The sequence below is a fragment of the Chinchilla lanigera genome, unplaced genomic scaffold, assembly GCF_000276665.1.
Source record: "Chinchilla lanigera isolate Chin_1 unplaced genomic scaffold, ChiLan1.0 scaffold00143, whole genome shotgun sequence".
Lineage (NCBI taxonomy): Eukaryota > Metazoa > Chordata > Mammalia > Rodentia > Chinchillidae > Chinchilla > Chinchilla lanigera.
The window spans coordinates 2681040-2693481 of record NW_004955544.1 but is presented as its reverse complement, the minus strand read 5'-3'; the positions used below and the strand labels follow the sequence as shown (position 1 = coordinate 2693481).

Below are 12442 nucleotides of genomic sequence, written 5' to 3'. Positions count from 1 at the left end.
ACAAGCAATATCACTTTGTAGGTCAGATAGCTGCTGTTGCAACTACTCAACTCTGCCACTGTGACATTAAAGTACCTGTGGATGACTTTTACATACATAGGTATAACCTAGGTTTCAAAACACCTGTATTCCGCAGAGGGCTGAATTTAGCCTGTGACCCAGTTGGCCCACTCTTAGTGTACATGGTACCAGATATTTTTATGTGTAAGTATCCAATCAGAGAAATGCCGATATTTGTTATCCTATAGCAAATTAGATAAGCATTTGCAAATTTTCTTTAATTAGACATTTTGATAACTGTTAAAAATTTATTAGTGTAGCACCAATTTATTCTTAATTCTCAAATTATAGGTGATATTTTAAATTATGACCATGACTGACGATCAATAATATCTAAGAAATATAATTTTCTTCCACAAGGAAAATATAATTCCTTGGCATTTTATTAACTTTATAACTTTTCTTTCCTTAATGCATTTTGGAGAGGACAATTTTACATCATACCAAAACAATAATTTTTAAATGACTTCCACTTGATTGATTTCAGCAACTGGTTTTATGAGGAGAGTACGTGAACAAGAAAGAAGCCTAGGTAATGAATGTTTTGCACTGGCAAAAATATTTTAGACCAGGGGTTGGCAAACTATGGCTGTGGGCCAAATTTGGCCTTCTGCCTGTTTTTGTAAATAAAGTTTTATTGGAACATAGCCAGGCTCATTCAGTCATGTATTGTCTGTGGATGCTTTAGCAGAACAGCAAAGTTGAATAGTTGCCACCATATGGCCTACAAAGCCTAACACATCTAACATCTGGCCCTTTACTGTCAAAGTTTGCCGACCTCTGGTCTAGAGAATTGATCCAGACCTTTGCTTTCCAGTCTTCTGTACACCAGAAACTAACTTCAAAGGGAGAAACATGTACGCATTCCACAGATGGGGATCAACCTTCACTTAAGCTACTGCAGAGTTCTTTCTTGCTCTAAATTCTAACTGGAATTAATGAATCCTAAAGAAACCCAAAGAGGGGGACAAGTTTTTGGAAATGGTAAATTTAAAGCTGTTTTAGTAGTCTTCACTTTGCTATCTGAAAATATAACCAAGATACCATGAAAACCAAATCTGGTGTTTTAAGTCAGTGAGCTCAGCTTTGCCTACTCACTGCTGAATTCCATAAATGTTAGTGAGTACCCACATTGGGAAGGGGTCTGCAAAAGAAGGGCACTATGCAAACCTTAAAGCATTCTTTCTGAAATATGTATTTGTACATCTGTCTGCTGAAGTATATACATGCGAAATTTAGGATCATATGGTGTGACTTGGATGTGCATGAATCAGCGACACCAATCAGGAGATGCATTCCATGGAGGCCCAGCTGCATTGTAAAATGTGCTTATTATTATCTGTGTGGTCCCTGTTAGTGTGGGATTACCCCTGCACAGATCAGTGAAAAAATACTTCTTTCATATCTTAAATAGGGCCTTGAATTATTTCACCATTGGCCATTGTAGAAAGATTTTGTTCCTTCTGCATTGCAATTATATGATTAACTGTAAGGAAAATGTGAGTCTAAAATAGGCAAGACACATGGCAGTAGGCATAATCAGGAAGAAAATGTCACTTCTACGGGTTATTAACTTGACATACCACTTAGAATCATGTCATAGGGAAAAAAATCTTGTTTTCACAGCCCGGCAGGCTAACTCTGCTTTGATTGTAAACCCAATGGGTTCGTCTTGAAAAGTCAATACCTAATTTACTGTAAATGAGAACAGCAGCATGCTGCCAATTTCAATACTCATGGCATCGGTACCAGAACTGTTATTTTCTTGCCTTCATCACAAGCACTACCCAAGGAACGGTGGGCTAATACTCCACAAACACTCCATTTCCTGCTTACAAATGTCTGATAAACTATTTGGACTTGGCAGTGTCGACCATGCATCATTTGTTATGGCCAGGATTGATGTTATGTCTAGAAATAGACTGAAATTGTATCTGGGGTTGACAGCTCAGAAGGCATAATAGCAGGTAGCACATATGGCCTTTAGTTTGGGATAAAGAGCCATTGGCATGATATATTGCATAGTCATATAGTCAGAGCACATTAGTTTCATAATTTCCCTATTAATGAATACTCTTACATTTCTGTGGAAATGAAAATGTTCACATATTGTTGGAATACTATTAGCAATTAGAGGGAAATTGGAAGATACATTCTTGCCAACGAGACATCGATTTTGGGTAGCCTACTCTTGTGGCCCGGCAAATATTTAATTTTCCAGTCCTCTCTGACCTCGGGAAGGGGATCATGACATGGACCCGGCCCAGGAGACAGAAATATAAGTTCTCTAGGTGGGGTTTTTAAGAAAGATTTTGTTTTTCTGATGAAGAGACTCACTATTTGTCTTCTGCCCCTGTTTTTTGCCTAGAAGTTGAGCATAATGCTGGGAGGTAGTCACGTTGTGATCGTGTAGCAAAAGGGCAAAACAATAAAGATGGCACAGCAGGAAAAGAGAAAGAACCTGGTGTCTGAGGTCATCTTCAAACCACTGCCCAGCCCTGGACAGCATGCCTCTGATCTGTTTCTGCAATACGAACACTCTTCATTCAGGCACTGTCAGTTGGATTTTCTGTTGCTTGCAACCAAACTCATTTCCAAATGATGCAAGAAAAATGGAGAAATTTTAAACAGAATGCCATGATGAAAAAACAGTTCAGAGAAAGTCTAGAAGTGCACTGTTCAATGCATAGTTATGACCTACATGGGGCTGTTTAAATTTTCATTACATTTAATTAACGTTAAATAAAAGTAAAAATTCACTAGCCACATGCCAAATTTTCAATTGGTCCCTGTGCCCAGTGGGTAATATTTTGAGTAGTGTAGATACAGAACATTTCTATCATTGAAGAATGTTCTATTAAATACTAATACTAATGCTATCTAATATTACTATCTAGTAATAATATTACTATCTAGTATCTAATCCTAATAGTATTACATACTATTACTATCTAATATTATTAGATAGTATTAGTTAAACTAGCTCTCAGAAGCAGGCATGGTGGTGCATGCATATAATCTCAGCACTTGACAGGCTGAGGCAGGAGGATCACCATGAGTTGGAGGCCAGCCTGGGCTATACAGTGAGTTCAAGGGCAGCCTGAATTACATAGTTAGATCTTGTTCACAAAACAAAACATAAACAAACATCAGCATTAAATGCACAAAAAAAGGAAGGCACTGTATTCGTAAATATTTGATACCAAGTTTGAAACCTTACTGTAAATGTTTTATAAATCAATTTTTTCTTCCTTAATAAGAGCTGTATGTTTGGAAGGGAAAATTGCTTTTGATAAGAAATTTACAGAATGGCTCACTTTCCTTGCAAATGAAGGAAGGCTAAAAGCAGCACCTGTGTCTTCACAAGGGAAAAACCCTGTTTTCCTGGTCTACTGCTCTTTGAAGATAGCACTCCTTGCTTTCTATCCACAGACTGTAAAAACAAATGTCATACAGTGTTCCCATCTCATGCTCTATCTTTCCTGACCACTCGCCCACAGATGTACAGCACAGGATGGGAGTTGAGAGGCTGACACCTCGCTCAGCTAGAGAAATTGCTTCTGGGAGGCTATGTGTTCTCACTACAGTGCACATCTGGCTTCACTGTGTATGCTGTGCTTTCCTGAGTCACCGTCCCGGTGGCTTTGACTAATACAAATAAGGTTGTCTCCATAGTCCCCATTCTTTCCACCAGCCAGCATTCTCAGTTTCTCCTTTAGAGGCTGACAGCAAAGAAAAGTTTAGATGTATTACTAGGAATAGGAGTAGACTGGTTCTTTTTCCTACCTTGGTGTTTTCTAGCACTGACCAAAACAGGGCAGGGCAACGAAAAGCATAGGGCTCAAACATGGCACCAGGAATCCCAATGTGAGTTTTGGGATATTTTCCGGGATGAAATTCTGAATTGGAGTCTGTGTAGACCTGAGCCAAAGTCTAATTCACCCACTCCCTTGCTGTTTGACCCTCCGCAAGATGGCTGGTCTCCACCACTGCCCAAATCAGGATTCAGAATCATGAAGATTAAAGTAAGATCGCAAATACAAAAAGCTGGAGCAAGGTGGATACCCACTTAGTTAGCTGCCAGTTTTCTCTGCTAAAGTACTGTAAGAGTCAGGTGCCTTACTAATTCAAAATGAAAAATACACCCAAAACGTTATGCATCCCTTCGAAGGCCAGCAGACCTATCATATTTAGCACCCTACACTGACAGGAAAGAAAATGGTCATAAGTACTCTCTTAATGATTGTGATTCTCTTCTTTTTTTTTTCTCCTGTCTCAAATTTAGTCTTGGTTAAAATCAAAAGTTCACAGAAACTGTTTACGGGAATTTTAGAGAGCATTCCTAAACCAAAAGCATGCACCTCTGGTTTTTAAAAAAATACACTGATCTGGTGGCAAAGTGTTTCTATCACTGGACGTACACAATATTAAACAGAATATAAAGGACAATACCTGTAAGATAATCCAGACATTCTAGCAGTTTCTTCTCTCGGGAAAAATCTAAGGCAAATGTGTCAAATGTGTCGTTGAGGTTGATTTCAGGAATTAGGACCTGAGAGGATGCAGTTGCCATGGAGACTCTGTAATTGAAACAAAACAACTTTTTAGAGATGTCAAGATGGATTTCATCCAGGTGTGGTGGTGCATGCCTGTAATCCCAGCACTCAGGAGGCTGGGGCAGGAGGATCGTTGTGGGTTCGAGACCAGCCTGGGCTACAAAGTCAGCTCAAGGCCAGCCTGAACTGCATAGTGAGACCCTGTCTCAAAAAGATTAAAAAAAAAAAAAAAAAAAAAAAAGATGGATTTCAGCATCATTGTGTGGGAATGAAGAAACATAAAAGGAAAAGGACTATCATTGAAAAAGCAAGTGTTCTTGCTTTTACAGACAGCTTTAGGGAGACTCTCCAGACAGCAGGGCACAGGAATAGAAAGCAAGCGAATGCGTGCTTAAAGATGCAGAGGAACTTGGAAAAGCAACAGAATGGCTTCCCCTTTCCTTTTTACTATCGGAAAAAGAATTCCCCGTGGAGGCGAAAGAATATTCATATTTCATGCTGTTGTGTATTTAACAGCCTGGCCCCATCACATCTAACCCCAGCAAGAAGCGCATAGCTCCAGGCATTTCTTCACACATCTGTCTGGAAAACTGTTTGTTCCTGAAGAATTGCCCCTGCTCCACTTCAAAGGGGAGTCTCCCAAATTTCCAACTGCATAAAAGGCAAAGTGAAGATTAAAAAAGAATGTTTCCAGATATCGGATTAGTTTAATCAATTACTAGCCTCCCTCTAAAATAAACTTAAGAAAAGAGTTTTTGTCTGGCTTGTTTTCATTCTCCTTGTATTCATTTTTTTTGCACCATATTCCCAGCAGATGCCATAGAAAATATTCATGAGCTTTTGTGCAGATTTCCCCAGTGACTGCATGGTGTCCTCTGTGTGTCAAGCTTGCTAGCAACTGCTCTCATGTACACACCAGGAAGCAAGGAATTGGAACAGACCAGTCTCCTTCTTGGTGCTCTTAAATTGACTTGTAAAGTTATTAACAGCAGAACAGTTTGACTGATTCAAAGATGCAAGTGAGTTTCTTACTACTCCTGAGCATATCAGACTACTTGTAATCTTGCTGAGTTTGGTACTTTGCTATCAAGTTCCTCCAAGTTGAGGGCACTGGGATGTTTTGTGGAAAGAAACAACTTTGAAATAATTCAGGTCTAAATCTAGTTACTTATTTTTGAAAAAGCACCATTGATGTTCACTTGTACAAGGCCAGTAGGAGAATTTCACGTTGACACACTTCCACTCAAAACAGGACATTTTCAGTCCAGTTACTCCAAGGGTTATATTCATGTTTAAATTGTTTAGTGGGTCTTAAAACTTTGGATTTTTAGAAAGACACTATATTTTGACTATAAAAATTATATCTGTGGGGGGCTGAGGATTTAGCTCAGCGGCACAGTGCCTGCCTGGCAAGCGCAAGGTCATGTATTGGAAAAAAAAAATTATACTTGTGGATATACCCATGGAGTGGATTATTATTCAACCATGAAAAGGAATGAATTCTGACACATGCTATACTATTGAATCGGTGAACACAGTGCTAAAACTAATTAAGCACAAAAGACCATATATTGTGTGGTTCACTAGTATCAAATATCCGTAATAGGCAGAATTGTACACTTTCAGTTGGTTATTTTATTTTATGTGAATTTAACCTCAGTAAGAAATTACCTTTGAAATGTTCAAAATCCTCATAACTATAAGGACATAGGAATTTGTATTCCTGGAAAATTTTCATTGTTATATAGGGAGGGAAGGAGGTAGATTGATTACCAATAATGACCTAATGGGAATAGTATTAGGATCCACACATGAAACTTAACAGATATGAACTCTGAAAAGAAGGGTTTCACTGTCCATAGGAGGATAAGGAATCTAACTTCACTTCTGCACTGATTCACCGAGAAGCAGTGCATAGCAGAGCTGTGTGATTTTACTGGCTAATTGCACTCAAAGGAATTGGGCTAATTGTTGATACTAATAACTGCTAATTTAGAATACTGGATATGAGCATGCTTGGTAGTTCAAATTGAATTTTCAGCGAATATGTTTAGGATGCCCTTAAAGTATGCCAAACACTAAAAGAGCCCCAAATATTTGCACCTTTGCAGAGAAGGTCAGAGAAATGCTACAGTGTCATTTGCGCTCCTCAAAACACATTTCAAAGTGACGACCCTACTTACTTCTCTTTCATTACACCCAACAGGAAGGACCGCACCAGGCTGTGTGGAAACAAGCACCCAATTTATGATTGCATGGCTCTTCTGCTCACACGCAGCACAGACTGTGTGCCCAACAGGTCAGACTGCCCTGTCCAGAGGTAATCTGGCTCTAGTGTTTCTCTTGCCCAACGGCAGTAGTAGCTGCTTTGTTCAGGCTCATCCAGAATAGATTTTGTTCCAACTTTCTTGTAATTCTATGGACAATAAAGAATTCAATAAAGTGGACTTTCATTGAGGGACGTGTTAAAAGTGCCTGCCTTCTTGACGGTAGGAGTGCTGTGTGGGAACCAAAAGGACGGAGGTACCCAGCCTGGGAGGCAAAGACTGACAGCAAGAAGCTTTGGAGATTACTGCAGCTTTTAACACCTACACAGTCTTTTCTTGATGGAAGGAAAGATACTTATCATTGGCCATAATTTCAAATTCTTGATTGGAGTGACAGACAAGGGGAAATCTGCCAAATTCAACATTTTAGGCCATGTTTTAATTTCCCAATCCCTTGTTGCCCATCTTCCAGCCTTTTAGATGAATTTCCAACACCCACTAGGGTTGTTGGTACGTCACTGTCTCAGTTCTTTGCTTTACAGTTGTGTGTCTGTGCATATGTGTGTGAATCTGTGCATAGCATACACATGCAGATATGTGTGTGTGTGTGTGTGTGTGTGTGTGTGTGTGTGTAGGTCTTAACATGTTAGAGCAAATAGAGCCTGTGTCCCATCCTGACACTTAAGCGAGTGGAGGTACACACTGCTCTCTGTTTATATTTCTGCTTTGAACTCTAATCTAACCTCCAGGACACTTGGCTGTTAGTGACCATATAGGGCCAGTTTTCCAGAAGGTGGAAGAACTACACTGTTCACAAAGCTTCTGCCAAACAAAGCACATCGTCATGGTAGAACACAGTGAGTGTCACAGTGACAAAATGTGCAGTACTTTGGCCAATCTGGGCTGTCCCAAGCACGTTTGGCCCTGGAACCTGTTGTTATCATAATACTTATTAACACTACAGACTTCAAAACCCACACATGTGATGTGTGGGTTCCAAAAGTAAGTGACATCTTTCCAGAGCTCACAACTGGCATTCTTAGTTTTATCTTCTGGAAAAGCCTGACAAATCCTTGATCTGCCTGTGATGGTGAGGAACACAGGGCTTGCCTTGGAGTTGGAGAACCTCCAAGAACCTCTGAAAAATGGATTCTGCTTGAGGAAATTTTGTTCATTTGCTGCTAAAAGCAATTCTACTTTTTGATTCTTTGTAAGCAATAGAGCAAGTCTTTTATGCCCACATTTGATGGAAACTTTTGCTCACTTAACATGTTAGAAAGGTGCCCAGATAATCACACCAAACACCTATGTATTAGTGTGCTTGAGAATATAATGTGTTACATATTAAATTTACATTCATCCAGTAAATAAGAAGGAAATTAGCATTTGTTGCATATTCACTTTGTGACAGAAACTGGGTTAGCTAATGTTTTTACTTTATTATTATATTTCATCCTTATAACAGCTATATTATACAGGGAAATTCAGCCCCGTACATGGATTCATTGGCTCATATATTCATAGTAGGAAGTTTGCAATGTGCTGGGTCTATAATAGTGAAAACAAGATGGCCAGGAATCCTGCCCACTTGGAGCATATAAGCAAAATCAGACTCAGAAGTGTTAATGAGCAGCCTCAATGCTATCCATAATTACTAGGCAATTATCTCATAGCTAAACAGTTGGTTACAAAGCATATGCATCTCCTACAATGTAAAGCTTGAGGCTCTATGTCCTTTTGGGGGTGCTTGACATTTCTGAATTGAAAACAGGTTTTGCAGTTTGCAATCAGCTTATAGGAAAACATATCCCTTTAGGTGATTTAATGATGTAGGAAGATCTCATCTAAATCTCCCTTTAGGAATACCTGTAGGATTTAAAGTCTGTTCTATGTTCCACACTTGAGTAAAAGAATAACGATGATCTGGAAGCACTGTATTATGGGAGTGAAAACCCAGGGCACACACAAGACTAGACCAAACTGGGAAATCATGTCCTAGAGAAGCATGTTAAATGACAGGTTGAAGAACAGAGGCAGGCAGACATAGAGCAGCACTGAATACACAAGACGGATCATATTGAAATATGAAAACACTATATCAGCTTGCATTTACAGAATGCCTGGGATGCTTGAGACCATTTTCTGAGGAATATCCAGAAAAATTTCACAATACAGATTAGCTATTATGAGCCCAATTTCTGAGTAGCAAATAGCTTAAAGAGTCACACTGAAAAGGGAACATTGTGTGGATTTGAACCCAGGTCTCCAAACTTCTTATCTGAACCCAGTGTGCTTTTACTACATGCCAGCTCCTGGAATGAGAAAAGCTCAGTAATTAACCCAGATGTTTGACAAACAAGAGATGGGAAGAAGAGGGGTTACAGAAGGACAAGGACTTCCAGCAGATTTTTACCACGCTATGTACTGAAACTCAACAGAAGCTCATTCTTCACCGTAAAAGGATTGAAAGTCATGTTCCCATTTCTGATGCAATGGGCCTGTTACGAGGAGAGCCGAGAGGGATCAGATGTACCCTGACAGGTCTGCGGGAGATCGCAGGTGTGTGCTCATGTGCTTGTGCTGGCCTTCAACTGAGTCTGTGCCCTTCTGGCAGAACTGCTGGAGGGTCTCATTCTCTCTCAACTGTGAGGGCAGCTTACTTCTGTGACACTCATCGTGATTTGTAGGGGTTGCCTAAGATGCATCTCATAGAACCCACTTTATCTGGATATCACCCCATCCCCAAGTAGAGACACAGACTCTTGGATTCCAGATTGGGAACCTGACCTCAGCGTAAATGCTGCTATACTGCCCTGCGTCCACTGCCCTCTTAGTGCTGTCTGAAGTTTTTAACTTTAGGATGACTGATGAGCAGTTGGTCACCATCCGGAGGAGAGTGGTACAAACAAACACTCGGAACTTAGGAGGCATGAGGAAAGAAACTGGCCTGTCTTTACAGTAGGGAGGAGAGCGTTTTCAGGACATGAAAGCGATGATAGCCAGCTGTTACCCTTGTCCTTTAGAAGAGATAAGTATCTCATCTGCTGCAAAAGGAAGTTTCTCAAATGTAAGAAGTAACACCACGAAGCTTGCAGGCTAGTGGATTAAAACTATAAAAATGCTGTACGCTACTCTTAAGAACAGTGAAAATGGAAATACCAAGGCCTACCTCTAGATGTTATTTTGAGAATTATTAGCAGGGTGTCTGACACAGGCAATCACGTAATAAATGTTGGTTTCATTTTTCCTTCTTTGAAGACATTCCAGTCATAAGATGGTGAGCATATTTTCTCCCCTAGGCCATGGGCTGGCAAAGTGGAACCTGCAGACTGTTTTGTAAATGGTTTTATTGGCAGTCAGCCACACCCATTTGTTTCCATATTGTCTGGCTGTTGTGGAGCTACAAGGCAGGGTTGCGTAGCTGTAGCCCAGACCTTACAACCTGCAAAGCCGCAAATACTTTCTGATGCTTTACAGAGCCTGTGCTCTGGGATAAAGACCATCACAAATGACCACTTTGGCATCTTTTAACCATAAGATTCCACTATTGCTTTGCATGAAGGACAACTTCATCAAAAATCAGAATGAATGACAAGTCAAGGTCATTGGCAATTGCTCACAGATGTCATTTATATGGTATTGGTTGTACTCAGCCCGGCTTAGTGCTCCTTTTTTGGAGCCACTCGAGTTGCTACAGATGTTTGCATCCGTGGAGAGGAGTCATTTGTATGCCAATCAGGTAGGTGTGCTAAAGGAATACTCATCCTTGTTAGGTTTACTGCTGAGCTGGCTCTTCAGATAACATCATTTTTAAATTCCTTCATGTGGAACAGAGAGTATTTTAAAAGAAGGCTGCATGAGAGTCAGTTTGGCCCTTTTTCTGCTGCTTTAGTCAACTCTGTCATTCTCTGGTAAGGTCCAGCTCCTCAATCACATAAAAACAAGCCTAACAGAGAACATCTGTGCCATAGTTTTTTAGATAAATAACATGCAATGGAAGATTCCTTTTTATATTTTATCTTTATTTTGACTCTGTTACCAAGTATATGATGAAATCTGGTCTGACAGTCACAATGAATACTGTTCCGGGGCCAGCATAATCCCCCCACCCCAGCAGGTTGATTTCATTCTGTCTCACTAGTTAGTAGACTCTCACTTCAAAGGCCTTCAAAGGCTGTTACGAAAAGGGCATCAAAGGGAAGCATCTTTAGCTGGAACAAACAGCTCAAGGCCTCTGTTCTCCCTGGTACTGGGCCTTGAAAATGAAAATAAACGCTAGGCAAGCGCAAGGCCACCTAATCACGGCCCCATACCAGCGACTAGGAGCCTGAGAACTTCCCAGCGGCCCATCCACTCACCTCTCAGTGATGTTCTTAGCTGTCTGTAGGAAGCGAGCATGATCATTCTCCTTCAGAGAGTGTTCTGCTTGTGAGATGAGGGATGCTGACCGTTCAATGCACTGCTTGCAGTTTGCAATCTGCTGAGCAAGTTTGCGAAGCCTCATCACCTTGAACAAAAGAGACAAGGAGACACACGGGTAGCTAGGTGGGCTCCCTTAGTGAAAAGACAGCAGGCTGGACCCTTCGGATGTAGCCATTGTGTTGTACCTAAACCATCTTTCCATAAAAATTCACAACATACACAGACAGTGAGATCAAACTCTGGAAAGCCCAGTTATGGGACTCTTGCTTTAAATATATTTTTTATCTCCTGGAAGAAGTGGTGCTAATTCGTTTTATGAGGAAATACTGAATTTCTAATTGCTTCCCTGTTGATGGGGAAAGAAAAGGTGTTGCTCAGTGGCAACTTACAAAGGGTCGCCAGATCTCTTCCCGCCACTTTCCACGCAGTTAATACTAGACCACAGGGGGCCCTGGGACTTTCTCTATCGCAGTTTTTCAGCTGTGCTCTCAAGAAAATAAAACATCTCTATAGGCACAAATTTGAAGCTTAAGTAACAACTAGTTTCTAAAAAGTTCTTTGTGAGCCATGTAATAAAATTGTATTGTAAAAGCTTTAGGTATTACTATTTCCCACACTACCTAAAACTCATGTGTTAAATTAACAGAAAGGGAGCATTTTTCCCATTGATTAATATTTTTCCTGTTGAGCAGATGAGAGAAAGCCAAAAAAAGCACAGCTGGGCCATTTCCTCTGCTGGGAACGTCATTTCCAGGCACTTTGTGCTTGCTTGATAACTAAGAACTATTTTGATAAGCATTTCCCAGTTGGGATAAAAATGAATATTTGCTTCACAACCTCCATTCCAATTGCTGATTCCGTCTTGCTTGAAAATGACCCTCGAATGTAATTGACCATAACCTCTCAGGCAGGCCAAGAGAAGTCCAAGGTAACCCACTTGACCACCACTCTAGCGTTTGAAAGTACTGAGAGATGAAGCCCTCTGGCTAGGATCCAAGTTAAAATTAGACTGCTAATTGGAATTGCCTTGTGCCTAGTGCCCCCGTCCACACACCCGGGGACAGGTTTTGGCTGGCTTTATGATAATTCCAAACGGAAAATAGCCTTGGGTGAAAGGGTAAGGAGGAGGCCGGCTAA

The 12442-nt window shown here is 40.5% G+C and overlaps 1 protein-coding gene and 1 long non-coding RNA gene across 5 annotated transcripts in view; one reads left to right on the top strand and one right to left on the bottom strand.

Moving 5' to 3' along the window:
• LOC106147333 overlaps positions 1–7088 on the top strand; it is a 91693-nt gene extending 84605 nt beyond the window's left edge. The window contains exon 3 of the long non-coding RNA XR_001232177.1: positions 6823–7088. This is a non-coding gene — a long non-coding RNA (uncharacterized LOC106147333). The remainder of the gene's footprint in view (positions 1–6822) is intronic.
• Positions 1–12442, bottom strand: part of Mid1 (midline 1) — a 338517-nt gene that overhangs the window by 24801 nt on the left and 301274 nt on the right. For all 4 annotated transcript variants that reach the window (XM_005411393.2, XM_005411391.2, XM_005411397.2 and 1 more), the window contains exons 5-6: positions 11242–11390; positions 4513–4640 (exon numbers count right to left, since the gene is read on the bottom strand). In XM_005411393.2, coding sequence (XP_005411450.1) covers positions 4513–4640; positions 11242–11390 — 277 coding nt within the window. The remainder of the gene's footprint in view (positions 1–4512; positions 4641–11241; positions 11391–12442) is intronic.